Raw genomic sequence first — 18293 nt, 5'->3', positions numbered from 1 at the left:
AAATAAAAATAAAAGCTATTAAACAAATTTTTATGCTTTGTTGTTAATATCGAAAAACAAAAATAGTTATCAAACACTATTTTATATTTATAAAATAAATGAAAAACAAAAATTGTGTTCTTATTTTGCTGTTTTAAGAAATTTAAAAATAAAAATTTACTAAACCACCTTAAAGTTTTTTTTATCACAATTGAAAGACTAAGTTAATTCAGACGCTAACAATAAAATATTAAAATGGGTGTAAAAAATTTAAAAATTATACTAACAAGGCTCGTGTAAAACACTTCTCCCCGAACATAAACATGAATGTTTTTTCATATTTTTATTAATTTAAAGGAAAAAATAATTAAAGGTATATATATGTAATCAATGTTAAAAAAAAAATATGTTATGTTGTGTAGTGGTAAGGATTGTTTTTATTGGTATCCTTCATTGTTTAGGTCAAGGGTTTAAAACCCACCACAACCTTTCTTGAAGGAATCTATACCACGTGATTTCCTTTTTAGTTATTAAAAAGAAATAAATAAATAAGAATAATATAATATAATAATAATAATAATAATAATAATAATAATAATAATAATATAAAATATATATATGGGTTTTTGTGATTCTTTACCTTATGTGTAAATTAAGCAATTAATGTGATAAGAATAAAAAAGTGAAAAAAAAAAATTTAAAAATAAAAAATATTGCTAAACTTTTTTTGCTTACTAGTTGACCTATATATTCCTTTTTAGATTTTTTTTTTAGTTGATGTAAAAAAAAAAATATCTCATTTTGTGTATAAATACAAATAATTATTAATCCTATTCTATATTTTTATAAGCTCAAATTTTATTAGGGTTTCTTTCAACATTCTTCTTTCACATTGAGCCGTTTTCAGTCACCATTGTTAGAGGTAATTCTATTATTTGGTATAAATTATTATAATTAAATTTGTGTTGAATTATGCATTATTTATGTTCTCCATATAATTCCACTAATTTTCTATTTGGAATTGTTTTTCTTAGTTAAAATCCCTTCGTAAAAATATGTTAACGGAAGAAAAATCTAAGCTTATAAACCATATTAATGTATTTGGAGGATTTACTAATACTTAATAATATAAGAAGAAAATTTATCATCAGTCAATTTAGAATAGCATTTTATAATTATGAATTATAATCGCTTTGGATTTGTATGAAGTTTACATTGAATGGTATCAGAGATATAATTTTGTAACTTTTATCGCTATTTCACAGAATAATCTTTCAAATGTAATGATTATTCATATAGAAGAGTTTTATAAATGGATCGTATAAGCAAACAAATCTTTGTTTGCGATTTAGGTTTAAATTTGAATGGATTTGGTTATAAGTAAAGTAGTTTTGACATTAACGGAGAGATAATTGGTTCGACCTCCATCTTTCACAAGTGGCACATAAATAATTATTTGTTGTTTAGGTGTCTCCACTACATTACAGAGACTTTCAAAGATGGTAGATCTAATTAGCGCTCACGCGTTTCACCTAAATTTGTGTACTTTTTTTGTGTCTAAGAACGAACATACTCAAATTCTTATCCTATATATAGTATTTATACAAAATGTAAAACCACCTAATTTAATTATTATTATCCCGTTTTATATCTTTAACGCTTATTAAGACAAAACAAAACATTTGTTTCCTTTTGTTGGAGTGAGTTTTAGACCAACAATTATACTTTATGAAGGGAAAAAAAAAATCTAGAAGAGACTAGCTATAAATGGGATATTTTTATAAATACTCAAAAGTAAAAAAAAAATAAATTAATACGATTTTACTACTTTTTTTTTACAAATATACAAAATGTGTTTTTTTTTTCAAAACAATGTTGTTTTCACATTTGCAACATAAAAATTACATGAAAACAACAAATAATAATATTTTTGGAAAGAAAAATACAAGTAAAAATTTGTAAGAGAAAAATCTGTAAATATATAAAAATATATATAAAAAAAACCTTAATATAATAAGTGTCACTTTACTTATTTTGTGTAAAAATTGGTATCAAATGCATTGTAAAATTTTATTGGGCCAATCTAATCCAAATTGGGCTTTATAGGTGAAGCAAGCCCATATATGGAGAAACTTGAATCGGCGGGAGCGGTTGATCAAGAAGAACAATTTCGTTTGGCAGTTGAGTCCTTATTCGATGAGGCAGACAAATTATTGGCTGATAATGAGCCTTTGGAACACAATATCCAATCTGATGGGAACGTAACAAAGGTTTCTATCTTTTTATTTAAACTATTTGTTTACTTTGTTTTATTCTTTTAGATTTTTGAAAAGTGTATTTTACAAGTATTTGGGTAATATATATATTTGGTAAATAAGATGCACAAGCACCTACATACACAGCCTTACAATCATTCCATGTACAAATTTGACAACCAAACCCTGTCCTTCATTACTATTTTCTTTTGTATGAACCCTTTTAATCTATTTACAATTAGATGCTTGACAAACAAAACAATTGTTTTAGTAGTTTTTATCTCATGAAACCTAAAAGCTCTATATCTTTGAGGCCAAATCAAGTATGAGAAATGTTAATTATAACCTCCTATTACAACCTCATATTACAACCTCTTAGTCAATCTCTTTACGTCCAAAATCACATGCCGAAATATTTTTTTTCAAATTTTGTTTCATAGCGGTATTTGTTATAGTTACAGTATCATCCCTGTAAATTTTTAAAAAATTACGAATAGTTTACAGTACCGAAAACAGAGTTCCTGATATTCTAATTTACTACACGCGTTCAAAAATCTTCAAATGTATTTTCGGCACTGTAAACTATTCGAAATTTTTCAAAAATTTACATGAATGATGTTGTACGCATAACGAACACCCCTGTGAAAAAAAAATTGAAAAAAAATATTCCAGCTTGTGTTTTCGGGCATGAAAGTTGATTAAGAGGTTGTAACAAGAGGTTGACGGTAACACTTCTCATCAAATATACACAAGCATTTAGAACAAGCAACCCAAGCAATAAACCTATGCTTTGGGATGCTATAATGAGACCAAATCAAAGAGGCAAACCACACACCATTGGAAAAAAGAGGGAAAGATAGTATTACATATTGCTTATAGAGAATTGAAAAGCTTTGAATTGTTTTTTTTCTTTTTTTTTCCAATATTTGGGTAAAATATTAGAACTTTATAGTAAGAAAGGTATTTTCGTATACTCTTTATCTATTTTAAAAGAGAAATTTATAGTCCATTTTTTTTTTTGTTATGTAAATTTTAAAAAATATCTAAAAGTTTATAGTGCCAAGAATAAATTCAAATTACATTTTGTTGTACACGTAACTATTTTTCCGTATACGTGTAGTTACTAAGTGTACGTCCCTACTTTTTTTATTATTATTTTAATAGTTATAAACTATTATTTTTAACATACTTACACCTATTGAAAATGTTATTTTGTAATTAGAATACAATTTTTTTTAAATAACATTAAAATAATATCTTATTATTATATAGCAACAAAATGTGGAACTAGGAAGTGAAAGTGGAACTGGGAGCGGGAGCAATATTGAGCAGCACAGTGTGACGAATAATAAAGAAGGTGCAATATGCTCAATGTCAATGGTTAATCAGATTCAGATGGAGAATATTACGGTATTAACATAATTATACATATTATTTTTTAATATTAACTAATAATTAATACGTATGAAGGCTGGCCTGAGCTGAGTACATACTACGTACTTAACATTTTATTAGACAATAGTGTATTATTAATTCTATATAATTATAACATAATCGTACGTGTATACTATCAAAAAATTACACAAAGCTAAATAATAATATCCTAAATCATTATGTATATATATTTAGTTATTTATTATTGTTGGAAATTCACATACAACAACTAAATTCATCCAACACCTAACCAGATGCAACACAATCAAAGCAACACAAATTAAATGAATCGAGCATAAAATAGAAATTGAAAATAGTAAAAAAGACAATAATTTATCTTGGTTCTGGTTTTAGAGATCAAATTTGTTCCTGGCCATACTCCAATTGAGAACCATCATCATTAATCTAATATGAACAATGTTGAACTTGTATAAACTCTAATTGTAGAGATCTCAAGACCTCTCTGTACTCACACCGAAGAACACTAGAAATTTTTCTCAAACCAAAGTACACTCCCTTTGAGTTCTTAATTTCAAAGAACTCTCTCTCTCTAACATTTACAGTATAAGTTACATCTAAAATGAAGTGGGATAAGAACTATTTATAGCTATAGCTCATACAAGATAACAAACTGTTATAACTGAAAACTAAAGGAGCTAAGCAACTCGGTTCCAATTAACTTAACTGAAAGTTAGTTATGTTGGTTATTGTTTTGGAGGATTAACTTCCACAAATTCCACCTTCATCCTCAAAAGAATAACAGTCCCAAATCTCGATCAATGACGATGGTAAACTCTCAAAGGTCTCAATAACAAGCAAGAATGTTCAGCAAGCTAAGACAATGTTTTAGCTTACTGAAAGTGAGAACCTTAGTTCCCATATTAGTAGGGTTGCCACTTCTGTGAACTTTCTCCAATTCCAACATCTTGTCTTCTATCCTCTCTCTTATCCAATACAACCTTATGTCAATGTGTTTACTCTTCTCATGGTGAATCAGAGTCTTGCACAAGTGAATAGATGACAAATTGTTTGAATAAAATAGTCCCTTTTTTAAGCAACTTCAACTCTTATAAGATACCCTGCAACCAAACTGCCTCTTTGAAAGTATCAGTGGTAGCCATGAATTCTGACTCTGTTGTGGATATGGACACTACTTGTTGCTGCTGAGATTCCAACTGATGCAGCTCTTGTTTATGGCAAAAAAGTCACTACAAAAATCTTACTTTTAGTCACAACAAAATTGGTGACAAAGTAAAAAAGTTATGACTAATTATAAATTATCATTCTTATGTTATGATTAAAAGATCCGTGGCTAAAAGTATTAGTCACAAAAATCACAATTTATTGTGACAATGTATATTTAGTCACAATACTTGTTGTGACTAAAAGTAAATTAGTGACAACTTGTATCTAAATACTATATTTTAGTCACAAATAACTTTTTGTTGTGACTAAAAGTCACATTTAGTCACAAAAAAAATTATATATTGTGACTAAAAGTTGTCTCTAAATATAACTGTACATTTTTTGTAGTGAGTAGACAGTAGTGGACCTTCTGTTATCTCTATTAGAAGAATCATCATCTACATAACCAGTTAGGGAAACTTTTCTTGGATCCCTCTCATAGTTTAGGCCACATCTTGATGTCCCTTTCAAGTATCTCAGAACCCATCTCAAGGCCTTCCAATACTCAGGCCCTGGATTAGACATGTACCTGCTCAGCACACTCAAAGAGTGTGCAATGTCTGGTCTTGTGCTGACCATTATGTACATTAAAATCTTATTGCAACAGCATAGGGAACCTTCTCCATTTCCTTTCTTCTAGGTTCAGTTTTAGGACAATTTTCATTTGAGAGCTTAAAATGTCCAGCCATTGGTACCGTAGTGGCTTTAGCAGTATCAAAAAACTAAACTTCTTAACCATTTTGGTAATGTAACTTCTCTGAGTGAGTATCATTCTTCCTTCCTTTCTATCTCTTAGAACCCAAATACCTAAAATTTCCCTCACAAGTCCCAAGTCTTTCATTTCAAACTCAGATTTGAGCTTATCCTAGATGATCTTGATTTTGGCCTTGTCTAGACTGATGATCATCATGTCATAAACATACAATATCAGAAACGCAATGCTAGTTGTATCCAGGTCCTTATAGTACAAGAAAGAATCAAAATTTGACGTTACAAAACTAATCTCTTGAGCAAACATGTTGAACCTCTTGTTCCATTGCTTTAGTGATTGCTTCAAACTATACAAAGACCTTTTGAGTAAACATACCACTTCTATCTTGTTATTTTCCACCTAAAAACCATGTGATTGCTCCATATAAATCTCTTCATCTAGGAATCTATTCAAGAATACAGTTTTGACATCTAACTGGTCAACTTCCAAATCATAATGTGCTACAACAGAAAGCATCATCCTAATGGTCTTGTATTTTACCACAGGTGAGAATATCTCAGTGTAATCTATTCCATCCACCTTTGTGAAGTCTTTAGCTACTAACCTAGCTTTGTACCTAAGTTAGTAATAGAATTGCTTGATCTTCTTCATCAATCTTGACTCCAATGTTATTCAAGTCCAAGATTAGTTTGTTGAAATCATCGAGATGCCTCCTTAGTTCTTTAGTTTCCTCCATCTTCATGGTGTAAAGTCTCTTCTTCAAGTACAATTTGTTAGCTAGAGACTTTTTCATATAGATTGCACCAAGTTTATTCCATAAACCAAGAGCAGACACCTCTTCTGCAACTTCTCGAAGCACTTCATCACCCAAACTGAGCAAGATTGCACTGTGAGCCTTCATCTCGATTTCTTGGGAGACTTTCTTTACTTCTTCTCCTTCTTTGGAAGTAGGTTCAAGAATAGCATTGACTATGCCCTGCTACACAAGGAGTGCCTTCATTTTAATGCGCCAGAGGCCAAAATCATTCACCCCAGTGAATTTGTCAATTTCGAATCTTGCAGTCGCCATTGATGTGTTTCAAGCTTTGATCTTCATAGTTCTTGAATCCTCAATTGCAAGCTGTGCTCTGATACCATTTGTGGTGATTCAACACCAATCAAGAACAACATAAACAAGATCAAATAAAGCTAACAAGTAATGAAACAACAAACAATAAACCAGAGAACAAGAATTAACAATGCAGCAGTAAAAACAATAAGAACACAAAAGTTTACAAGGTTCAATCACAAGTGAATTAACACTTGGATCTAATCCTTGGAAGGAACCGCCTTGAGGCTTTGCCTTTATTTCTTGATTAAGATAACTCAGAGATTACATCGATTTTGGACCCCAGAGAACTGTACTCAATGGAGTCTTGCCCCCAACACAGAGTTCACTCGAGAGACATGAGTTTAACTCTCATTCTCTTTACAAAGTACTCTCAGCTCACACTACTTCTCTCTCCCTCAAAAGAGTTACAGAATAGCCTTTATATTTAGGCTGAAAAACAAGAGTACAACCGACTTAACTAACTCAAAAGAATAAACTAACAATTATAACAAACTGACCAATAATAACAGCACATGCACTAGACTATAAACCCCACAATTCAAGAATACAGTTTTGACATCTAACTGGTCAACTTCCAAATCATAATGTGCTACAACAGAAAGCATCATCCTAATGGTCTTGTATTTTACCACAGGTGAGAATATCTCAGTGTAATCTATTCCATCCACCTTTGTGAAGTCTTTAACTACTAACCTAGCTTTGTACCTATAGGTGGTTCACCTTTGTCATGCCTTCTTTTAACCTGAACAACCATTTGTAAGAGATTATTTTTTAACCATAGGATTTAGGAACCACAATCCAAGTCTTATTCTTTCTTAATGAGTCCATCTCATCATCTATAGTAGCTAACCACTTCTTCTTGACTTGCTTGCTACTGCTTCTTCATAAGTTGTTGGTTCTGGTATCTATTCAGATTACAAAATAACTAGAGCATATGCTATGAGGTCAGCTTCTACAAATCTTTTGGGTGGTCTAATCTCCCTTCTATTCCTGTCTCGAGCCAACTTGTAGTCTCCTAGCTCAGTCTGATCCACCTGATCAGTGCCTTGTTGTTAGGTGCTAGAACTGGTTCTTGTAACTGCTCTCTGTACGTACTCACACCAAATGAATAGTAGCAGTTCTTCTCAACCCAGAGTACTCTCCCTTCAAGTTCTTAATCTCAAAGAACTCAAACTCTCTCTGAAGCTCTCTCTCACACTCTGCCTCTCTCCCTCCCTTTAACATTTACAGTACAAGTTATATCTGAAATAAAATGAGACATAACTATAGCTCATACAAGATAACAAACTGTTATAACTGAAAACTAAAGGAGCAAAACAGCTCGGTTCCAACTAAATTAACTGAAAGCTAATTATGGCTCAATATTTTCACATTTAATCTATGTGAGACAATATTCTCCAATACTTGTTATTAGTTTGAAAGATAAACTTCCAACATTATTAATTAATTCCATATATTTATTTATTTATTTATTTATGTGTTGTGATGATCAGGATAACTTGGCACAGAAAACTGGCGATGATGTCAATGGAATTATAAATTGTGATGGTGGGCGTCAAGAACATACCGGAATGAACCACAATTTAGAGGCTTTGACACATATTATAGATGATGAAAAAAGTATTGAGATTAGTGGAGACATTACTAGCTTGGTTCCTCCGATTGTCAATGTTAACAATGTCCATCGTGATGAGCAACCAAACTCTAACTCTCAACACTCAACTGGTTCTGTGTTACCACCACCTACTGTATCCCAAAATCATCCTCCAATATTGCTGGTATGAATTCAATTTATTACATTCATATAATTATATATATATATATATATAAAGTCTCATTATACCTATTAATATAGTAAAATTTCTATTTAATAGTATACTTAAAACCAAGCAAATTATATTTTAACTGAGAGGTTATAATTAAATAGAGTTACTCCGGATTAAAAATCAAATACAAAAAAAATATCAATGGAACAACAATACCAATAAACAATCTTTAATACTATATTATAATAGAATTATTTTTTGTGTATATAATATTTATATATGTATTACAATTTAAAATAAAATTATTATTTCTATATAAATAAATTTATAAAATGTATGTATATATATTTTTAAAATGTAATTATTCTTATATAGAATTATACTTTGTTAATACGAAAATTAAAAAATGAATAACTAATTATAATTTAGAGGTACTCTTTATAATTGGCCTGAATTAAAATTTCAATTTCTCATAATAAATTAAAAGTTATTGTTGAATATAGTATTTTTTTTGATGAAGGTTATACTGCTGTATAATTAAATATATTATCGTGTAGGATTATGCGGAAGTAAGGTCATCAGCAGGAAATAATTGGTCCAATAATAATAATAATAATGTAATTAACTCATCCATTATCAACGGTGAGAATCATGTGATGATGAGAAATAACATTCAACGATCAGTTATTCCAAGCACCAACAATGTTCAATTCCAGAGCCCAAACCATTCCAATAGAACAGGAACAAGACCACTCTCAACTATCCCAATTCTACAGACGGTAATAATAATATAACTACGTACACTTTATTTTTTTTTATATGATCATTTTATTATTCCCACTAAATATATAACTCAGTAATTTAATTGTAAGTTCCTTTAAATTTAATTAGAATCAGAATCAGGTTGTTGCTGCTGCACAAGTGAATGGAATAGCTCACTCATTTGGTCGAACTAATCATCATGAGTCTAATATGATTTACTCATCCCATCATCAATACCAAAATGTTTATCCTGAAAACGTATCACCCCAGTAAGTTAAACATATATTATATAAGTGTTTAGATTTGTCATTATATATTATTTTACATTTAATAATCAGTAATGAATTTTTATGTGTACAATTGACATTAGTCAACTTGGGACAATAATGAACAACAATAATCAATTAGTCCCAAACAACATGAGTACAAACTATGGAAACTTTGTCAACGGCAACAATCAATATCAGCAACCACAGTCGTCCATCTATCCACCCAATTCAATATTCTCTCCAAACACAGTATGTATAATATATATGATGATCATCATGATGTTATTTATTACTAAAATTATTAGTGTACATGTAATAATGATGAATTTTTATTTTTTATTTTAAAGCAGATGATGAATACTACTGGTGGAATGGGAGTTGTAAATCAATTTAATAGACAGATAAATAACTCAGCCCAGCAAGTGATTTTCACTCCTCAATTGGTGATGAACAATATTGGTGCTAACTTAAGTGCAGTTGAAAACAATAATCCTCCGGGATATAATTGGTATATGTTCTCTAATTACTCATGTTAAGTATTAGATATATACCAATAATAATTGAGACACCTTCAAATTACACAATTTTTACACTACTTAATGATATATATAAATATATGTAGTAAAAAGTGTTTATGATTATATGTGGTTATTTGTTTCAGGGGCCAACAAAGTCAGCATCCACAAATGAACAATACCCAAATTCCACCAATGCAATATGTCGTTAATTACAACCCATACGGTCAAAACTCATCAGCAGCGTCTCTCAGGTCTTACGTTTATATTAATTTAGGCCTAAATTAATGCTTTCAATTTATGTGGCAATAATGGATTGTTTTTTTTTTTTAGAAAAAAATACAATTAATTTCTTGACAGTGGTATTGGTTCTAAGAACAAGTTCATATCATGGATTAAGTAAATTATACGTAATAATTAATATGATTAATACATGTTATGTTATGAGTATTAGAAAAAAAAAAATTAGCCAAGTTGAGTTGATTTAAATTAATTGGGCTGGAACGATTCTTTTGTTCTTTTAATAATTTTTTTTAGTTGAAAACTGTTGAGATCCAATCTTTGATAGCCTTGCCAATTGAGTTGGATGATTTAGGTTGATGGTTCGTTTATTAGAATATCTAACATATATATATGATTATTGTTACGATTTATTATTGATTAAAAAAGTTTAGTTAAGTATATTCTATATTGTTGTTTTAATGCTATTTCGAAAGTTTAGCAGACGTACCTTTTCGGTTTTAAGCTTGCTGGTTTTTTCATTTTAATTCTCTTTTTGTTTATATAATTTTTTTTTTAATGCATGTTTAAATTCTCTTATTATATCATTATATTCATATAATTTGATATGCCTATTTTCTTTTTTCTTTCATTTTGAAAATATATATTGCAGGGGGGGCCAAAATGTCTCGTACCATCAGCAAGTCCAAGTTCCAGTTCCAGCCACTCAATTTGACCGAGTAGTCATTAACTCGACTCTGCACCCTAATGTTCAAATAGTTCATCATTTCAATCGCAGGTCAGTACTAATTAATACAAAATCACTTTAAATAAATTTACCCCAATTCCTGGACATATCTTATTGTTAATTACAATTTTTATATAAGATATTGTTATATGATCGAATAATGAAATTATGTGATAATCTTATTTTGAATTTAGGCCTATTGCACAACAAGAAGCAAGAAACAATGAATTCAGAGCATCATCGTTTAATTTTACTATGCCATCTTCCTTATCGTCCTCAAGGTAGTTTATTTACCATCTAATATTTATGTATAAAAAATCTCTAGTCAAATTGTTAATTATGTGGTCAATATTAAGCTGATTTAATCAAATAATAATTTTTCTAATGAACTTAATTAGGACCAACCTGGCGTCACAATATTCTAACGTGAATGTCCCACCACAAGTACAACCAGTCCAATTTGGAGATACCATTATTCAACCATCCAATCTGTCTCGGTATGTATTTATCTTAATCTTACCCTTAAAATCAATTTTGTTATATAGTTACCAAAATTTCATAATTGTACTAATTAATAATAAGTAGATAGAAATTAAGTGATGGTAACAATTTAATTATACCTGGTATGAAACAAACATAGTCCCTAATTTTTGTTGACTTGTTAATAATTTATTCAGGTTTATTTTTGCTCAATCTCTTTTCCTAATTTTGGTTTTTCATTTGATTTATTAAGTAGGGTGAATTTGGACAATAATCAGCGGCAGCTTCAAGTGAATACTACTAATAATGCTATGAACTCTAATCACTGTCGTGGAGGGCATTCTTTCTTTTCTAGGTACAAAGTGAAAATAAATTTTAGAAATTAGATTTTTGAAATATTAGCAAGTAATTAATAAGATTTACAATTATGCAGATCGCAGGGTACACCTAACGGTGGTGGTGTGTATGGTTTGACTGCCAACTCTACCAATAATACAGCTGATCATGTATTGATGAACTCACAAGTAATTATATATCTATACAACTTATTTTCAAATGGCATGTAATCTATTTCAGAAATAATTAATTAATTACACATTATATATAACATTATGATCTTAATATTCTCAGCAAGGTGGGGTTGGGGTTGGAATTCAGAGCAATGGACAGGCAACTGTTATTCAAAACAACAATGCAGCATCTACACAAGAGGTATAGTTAATATATCAAATATAACAAACTAATAACAATCATAAAATTTAATTCCCATTTCTGTTATCAAATTAAGTTCATGTAATTGATTTTATTTATAGAGTGAAATAACTTCCGAGAGGCGTGGGCGTGGCCGTGGCCGTGGCCGTCTCACTACTAAAAATCCACGAGATGAAATTGGAGAGTCGTCAACGTCTTCTAAACGTTTGAAGGTAATTTATTACAATAAGTTGCTTGTACAAAGCACAAAAAAAAAAAAAAAGGATTCGGCATTTAGAAAAATAATGCTCGTGTACGTTATAGTTATTTAAGATATTGTATCTTGTAAAATTTTGAAATTTAAAATAATTTACAACATAAACAATGTTGGAACAATTTATTTCAAACGCATAAAAATTAAAGAGTCGCACGTGCATCGTTTGAACTTAATTTTTAACGTGTTCAATTTTTCAAAAAATTTATTAAAATTTACAAAATGCCTTAAATAATTTCCGCGTACACAATTAAAAAGAATAGACTAAAATGTTCTTCCCATTAGATTTTGTTATTGGCACAACCGCACAAGAAAGTTTATATGTATATATTGATTAACTAATACAGTACTCTGTTTATATAATAAATATATATATATGTGCAGAAGGAAGTAGGAAATGAAAAAGAAATTGCAGAAGTGCCAAACAATGATGCAGCCGATAACTCCAACCAGCCTGCTAATTCCTCAAGGTAATTAACTCCTACAAATACAATATTTTCAATCCCTAGAAAATTTTATAGTATTTAATTTTATGGTACTTACAAAAAGTATAACTCAATTTTCTTGGACGACAGTATTTTTATATTATTGTTATAGTAGACATTTTATTAATTGGAATACATAAATGAATATTCATTTAAATGCAGGCATATTTATCTTTATAATACATATAAAATTAATTATTTGAACTTTATTTGAGAAATTATTAAATATTTCTAAAATTTGGTGGGATGTGTAAAAAACAAAAAAAAATTGTATTATAATTTCATCAAATGTCGAAAAGTTACAGTACTTCTATTATAATTACTTCAAATATAATATGTGTATACTAGTTTATTAATGTACACTTTAATAATTTTAATGCAAAATAATAATAAAAAATTTAACACATTTTGCTGAAAAAATTACAAGGATATTTCATATAATTTCATTATAAAAATGATCTTTCAAAATAAATAATAAGAATATCGTGTATATAATATTTAAAATTAAAAAATTTAGTTTTATATATTTACTAGTAAAATATACAGTATAAATACATTATTTTTACAAACAAAAAAAATTATTAAGGAAAAATAAATTCTTGTATATACAATGTCGACTTTGAAATTTAATGAGTGATAGAAAAAAAAAAAATTAGACTTTTATTTAGAAAAAAAAAATATAGTATTTTTTAAAATTATTAAAAAAAATAATTTTTTTTGGCCTTTAAATTAAGTGAGCTCTTAGTATAAGCCTAATTTGCCTAAATTTCAAGCCCGGACTACTTTCATGTAAAATTACTGTCAGTGTATTCTGATAAACCAATAAGAACTAAAAATATAATTAAGACATTTCTTCAAAACAAAACAAAAAATATAATTAAGACATTGAAAGAAAAAAACAATGAATAATCATAACTTTTTTTCTATTGAATGGATGGGAATTTATTAATTATCAACATGGGTGAAACTGAAAGAATTTACACAATAACCGTTATTTTCAAATTTCATACTACAGATATAACACTTTGGATTTATCTTAGGCTTCTCTCTTTTCTCTAATAAGGAAAAAATAAGAAATTAATTACCAAAAAATGAGAAAGAATATTACGAGAATAAATGTGTTAGCCCATATTGTTGAAAAACAAGCACTACTCAAATGAAAATAGCACTGACTAGAGATACAAGGAATCATGAAAAAATATTCGTTAATCTACACTATATTATTTAAAGAAAAAAAGTTTTTACCATACAAAACAAAAATTATTCTCATAAATTATAACTAAGGAAAAAAAAAACACACTTAATTAAAATAAGATGATAGTGTATACAAAGATATCGATGAGAATTATTTAAACAATTAAGATATGAAAAGAAAGAAAGAAATAAATAACCATAACTTATTTTTCCTACAATGAGAATTTACTTCAAATTATCAAAATGGGTAAGAGCTATTTTAAAATTTAATATTACATATTCTCTTTTTTTGCCGCTGCAATGAAAATTGTACTATATATATAAGACAAGGAATACAAAGAATCATAAGATAATATTCGTGTTTATAGTAGATATAATATTTCCTAAATTTCAATTATGTTAATAATGTTTTTTTTATCAAAATTTAAGACCCTATAACAGTTGGGTTCGGGATCTGATCTGAACAAGTTTTCCTTTTTTTATTTTTTTATTTTTATGAATAGAACCAGTTTTACTTAGTCACAGCTGCCCTGTAAATATATATTATTTTGATAAGGCTAGCTATTTGTAAGAAATTATTTATGAATTGAACCTGTTTTCTTCATTAAAAGAAACAGTAAATTGCATTTTGAAATTAGAAACAATTTATTTAGGTAAATATGTGCATTTTTTTTTTTACAGAAGATATATATATATATTAACTACTGATACACCGAATGTATAATATTTGGTACAAAGTAGTGAGCAATTAATTAATTAATTATTTACAACTGGTTGCAGGGACATAATAAATACTGCTTATGACCCATCATATGAAGAGAATGGCATAGCTATTGACCCCCATATTCGGTCCTTTACTTCATCCTCCATCTAATTAATTACCACATTTTGGTAATTAATTACAATTCCCATATCATCTATCTCTGTTTTTGGTTCAATAATTTCTGCCTTCATGACAATCAGAAAGAACATGTTGCTTGTTTTATTTACATGCAGACAAGTACTTAAATCTGTTATTTTATTAAACCGGTTGATTGGTTTGAGAACTCATACAATTTATATTTTTATTGAGACATAAAACTTTGGGCTACAATGTCATTAAATTCATGGTGGGTTACCGTTACAGTGAACAATTTTAGCATTGTTAACAATATTTTCTATTGATATTTTTATTTTGGTCTCACATACATGCATTAAAAAAATTGTTTTAATTTTTTGCTAATGTTTGGTTCGAAAAAATAAGGGAGAATGGAATGGATATGGGTTGTTTGGTTTTATAACTAATCGACCGTTTTTCATTTTTTTAAAATAGAAAATAGGAGGTGTTTAGTGAAATATTTTAAAAACACTTTTTTGAAAACCGAGTAAAAAACAAAACAAAAACTCAAAAAATATCAAAATATTATTTTTTATTTTAAAAATATTTTTTAGTTTTTTTGTGTAACATATTTTGCTTACATTTTTTTCTTTCAAACCTGGGTATAAGGTTGGAGCTCGAGGCTTGGGGTCGGTGTCCAGGTCCGGGTTTCGGGGTCGAGGATGGGTTCGAGATTTAGGGTTGGGGCCAAGTCTAGGTCTAGGTCCGAGGTATGGGTTGGGTCCGGGAGCCAAGGGCCGGGGTTGGGGTTTGGGTTCCGCGCTGAGGTCCGGGGTCCAGGGTAGTCTAGGGTCCAGGGTTCGAGATCCTAGGTCCAGGGTTTGGGTCAAGGTGCGGTGTTTGGGCTTTAGGGTCTTGGTGTCCGGGTTCAAGGGCGGGGTCGCAGCCGACGTTCGAAGTCGGTCTCAGGGTCTAGGTGGGATTGGATTCATTTTTTCTTTTTTTTTCTAAAAATAATTTTTAGAAATTATTTGCCATGTCTTATATTTTGAAAACTATAAAAATTGTTTAGGTTCTCATTTCATTATTTTCTCCCTAAGTGATATATTTTCAACGATATCTCTAATTCTCCAAAATATATTGCCATTCAATTTGAAATTTGATGAAAATTTTGGATGATTATATTGCACCCGATAAATATACAAAGACATTCTATTTATTAAAACAAATATATCAAACTAATCTATTTTTTGTTTCAAGCTATTCATAGTTCAATTTTAATGCCTTCTCAGTTTGGATTACTTGTTGATGATTGTTGAGTCTTACTCTCGACTCTAAATAATGTTTCTTTAAAGTTTGTTAAACGATCTGCAAATAGGGTTGCTCATTGTCTTGCTAGAGAGTCTTGTTTTTCGTCAGATTGTGTTTTTAATCAGCATAATGTTTCTGCTGATTTTAAGTCTATTGTAATGGCTGAAAGTGTTTAAATAAAATTTTCACTTTGACTCCAAAAAAAAAAAAAAAAAAAAAAAAAAAAAAAAAAAGAAAACGTACAATTTTAATAATTAAAAAAACTTATCTTCCTTAATAGTCAATTGAGAAAAAGAAAGAGAATGACTAATATTCAAACCACAAATGTGATCAAAGCTATGGTGGTCAGAATTATCGGAAAACGAAAAAGGATAAAGTGAGCCTTCCTTTTGCTCATAGGCAATGCAACTAGAGCAGAAAGCAATCTCAAAGGGAAGATTAATCAAAAAAGATCAAGACTTTCTAAGGGGCCATGCATGCAGTTGAGACATTGTCTGAGATTCGAGAAGCAGCCACGGACGTGATAGAAGCTATGGTGGTGAGCATCATCGAAAAACAAAAAGGTGGATCGCATGCCTGCAGGAGCAGCAGCATGGCTAGGGGATTAGAGAAAAGGTGTGAAGAGGAAGAACTCAGTGGATTGAAAATGATAAATAGAACTGAGAAATTTCAACTAAACAACTTAAGCAAACACAAAATCCACAAAAATATTAGAGTAAAAGGAATAGATAAATAAATAAAAACTCTAAATGCAAATGTAAAATAAATAAATAAAATAAAAGAGATAAAACCAATTAGACATGGGACTAGAAACAAAAACATAAAATATATGTTTAAATATTAGATTTACAAAAATATGACATATCAAATGCTATGAAAAATCATAAATGTGAAAAAATGCTATAAGAATATCATATTTTTGTAACTTTCTTATCAAATCTTATATTTCATATAATTTTCACTTAATTTAACATCATAAATCAGATTATGAAACCCGCTATGTTTCTCTCAAAACAGATAGTGGGGATTTGCGAGACAACAATAATTGTTCCTTATTATATTATCTAGTTACTTTAAGTATTTTCATTACATAAATAAATTATAATTTTATTTGTTTTTATATGATAGTATATTATAGTTATTTTAAATTTCTAATAAACTTTTTGAAATTTTAAATAATTTAAAATGTTGAAATTTAGATTAAAATAACTAATTGCAAGCACGTTGTTTGAATATTTATACATGTGTTCAATAAGTTATTTGAATGAATTGATGAGAAATACTTTCATGTAACTACATTATATATTAAATAAATAATACTTAATTGTATACAGCGAATATCAAAAATATCAAAAAAATAATGATTATTTTTATTATTATTATAAATAAAATACTTTTACACAAAAAAAAAAAAAAAAAAGAGCGAGTAGCTTTAAAGAAGTGGATTTGCCGTTTGGCAAAACAATGGCAAATATGTCAGCTGATTCTCCCTTTTATAAATTCTTCGATCGATCACTCTTACAATTGCTAGATATGGCTTCAGAAATGGAGGGCAACAACAACCCACTAATAACAAGATACATATAAAAAGGGAAAGGCAGTTGTTCATGGAAGTTCATTATTATTGTTATGATCGATCAAGATTATCATGAACTTGACCAAACATCACTACTTGAGGCTCAATCAGCTTTTGAGTTATAATATACACATTACCCTTACTATAAAAAATGATATTTTACTGAGCTGCACTAGCAAAACGGAGAATTGCTAGTACTGCAAGACTTCTTCAGTCGGCAAACGGTTGCTCAAATAAGTTTGTGAAACAATGTTTGTTAACGCATTTGCATCGGTTTATGTTAAAAGGTGCAAACTTGTTGCTCGCGACACTCACCTTTACCGGCAACTAATAACGCCAATGTAAATGACTTTTGCCAGCATAATGATGGTGCAACACTGACAAAGGTGAAGAAAAAATTCACCACGTGGCAGAGATCATGTTTTTTAGTAGGAACATTACCTTTCTTGCTGGAGAGAAAATAGGCGGCGCCAAGTAACGCACAATAATGCAGGAAATGATTTGCTAAAAT

At 29.2% G+C, this 18293-nt stretch overlaps 1 protein-coding gene across 1 annotated transcript; it reads left to right on the top strand.

Moving 5' to 3' along the window:
* The first annotated feature begins 840 nt into the window (after positions 1-840).
* On the top strand, positions 841-15224 carry LOC115696867 (uncharacterized). The gene is made up of 18 exons (XM_061105655.1): positions 841-901; positions 2086-2249; positions 3507-3644; positions 8170-8454; positions 9000-9221; positions 9334-9473; positions 9575-9722; positions 9821-9981; positions 10135-10242; positions 10881-11006; positions 11150-11236; positions 11354-11452; positions 11692-11790; positions 11869-11959; positions 12066-12146; positions 12248-12358; positions 12784-12869; positions 14859-15224. Exons 2-18 carry the CDS (start codon positions 2103-2105, stop codon positions 14950-14952), a joined length of 2223 nt encoding a protein of 740 aa, XP_060961638.1. The 5' UTR covers positions 841-901; positions 2086-2102; the 3' UTR covers positions 14953-15224.
* The last annotated feature ends 3069 nt before the right edge of the window (positions 15225-18293 follow it).

This window comes from Cannabis sativa, chromosome X, assembly GCF_029168945.1.
Source record: "Cannabis sativa cultivar Pink pepper isolate KNU-18-1 chromosome X, ASM2916894v1, whole genome shotgun sequence".
NCBI lineage: Eukaryota > Viridiplantae > Streptophyta > Magnoliopsida > Rosales > Cannabaceae > Cannabis > Cannabis sativa.
This window is presented reverse-complemented; position numbering and strand designations above follow the sequence as displayed.

Excerpts from the sequence above, each read along its gene's own strand:
- LOC115696867 (XM_061105655.1), top strand. The coding sequence starts at position 2,103 with ATGGAGAAACTTGAATCGGCGGGAGCGGTTGATCAAGAAGAACAATTT. Across the intron at positions 12,147-12,247 it reads ATGCAGCATCTACACAAGAG|AGTGAAATAACTTCCGAGAG; the intron begins GTATAGTTAATA and ends TTTTATTTATAG. Across the intron at positions 12,870-14,858 it reads CAGCCTGCTAATTCCTCAAG|GGACATAATAAATACTGCTT; the intron begins GTAATTAACTCC and ends AACTGGTTGCAG.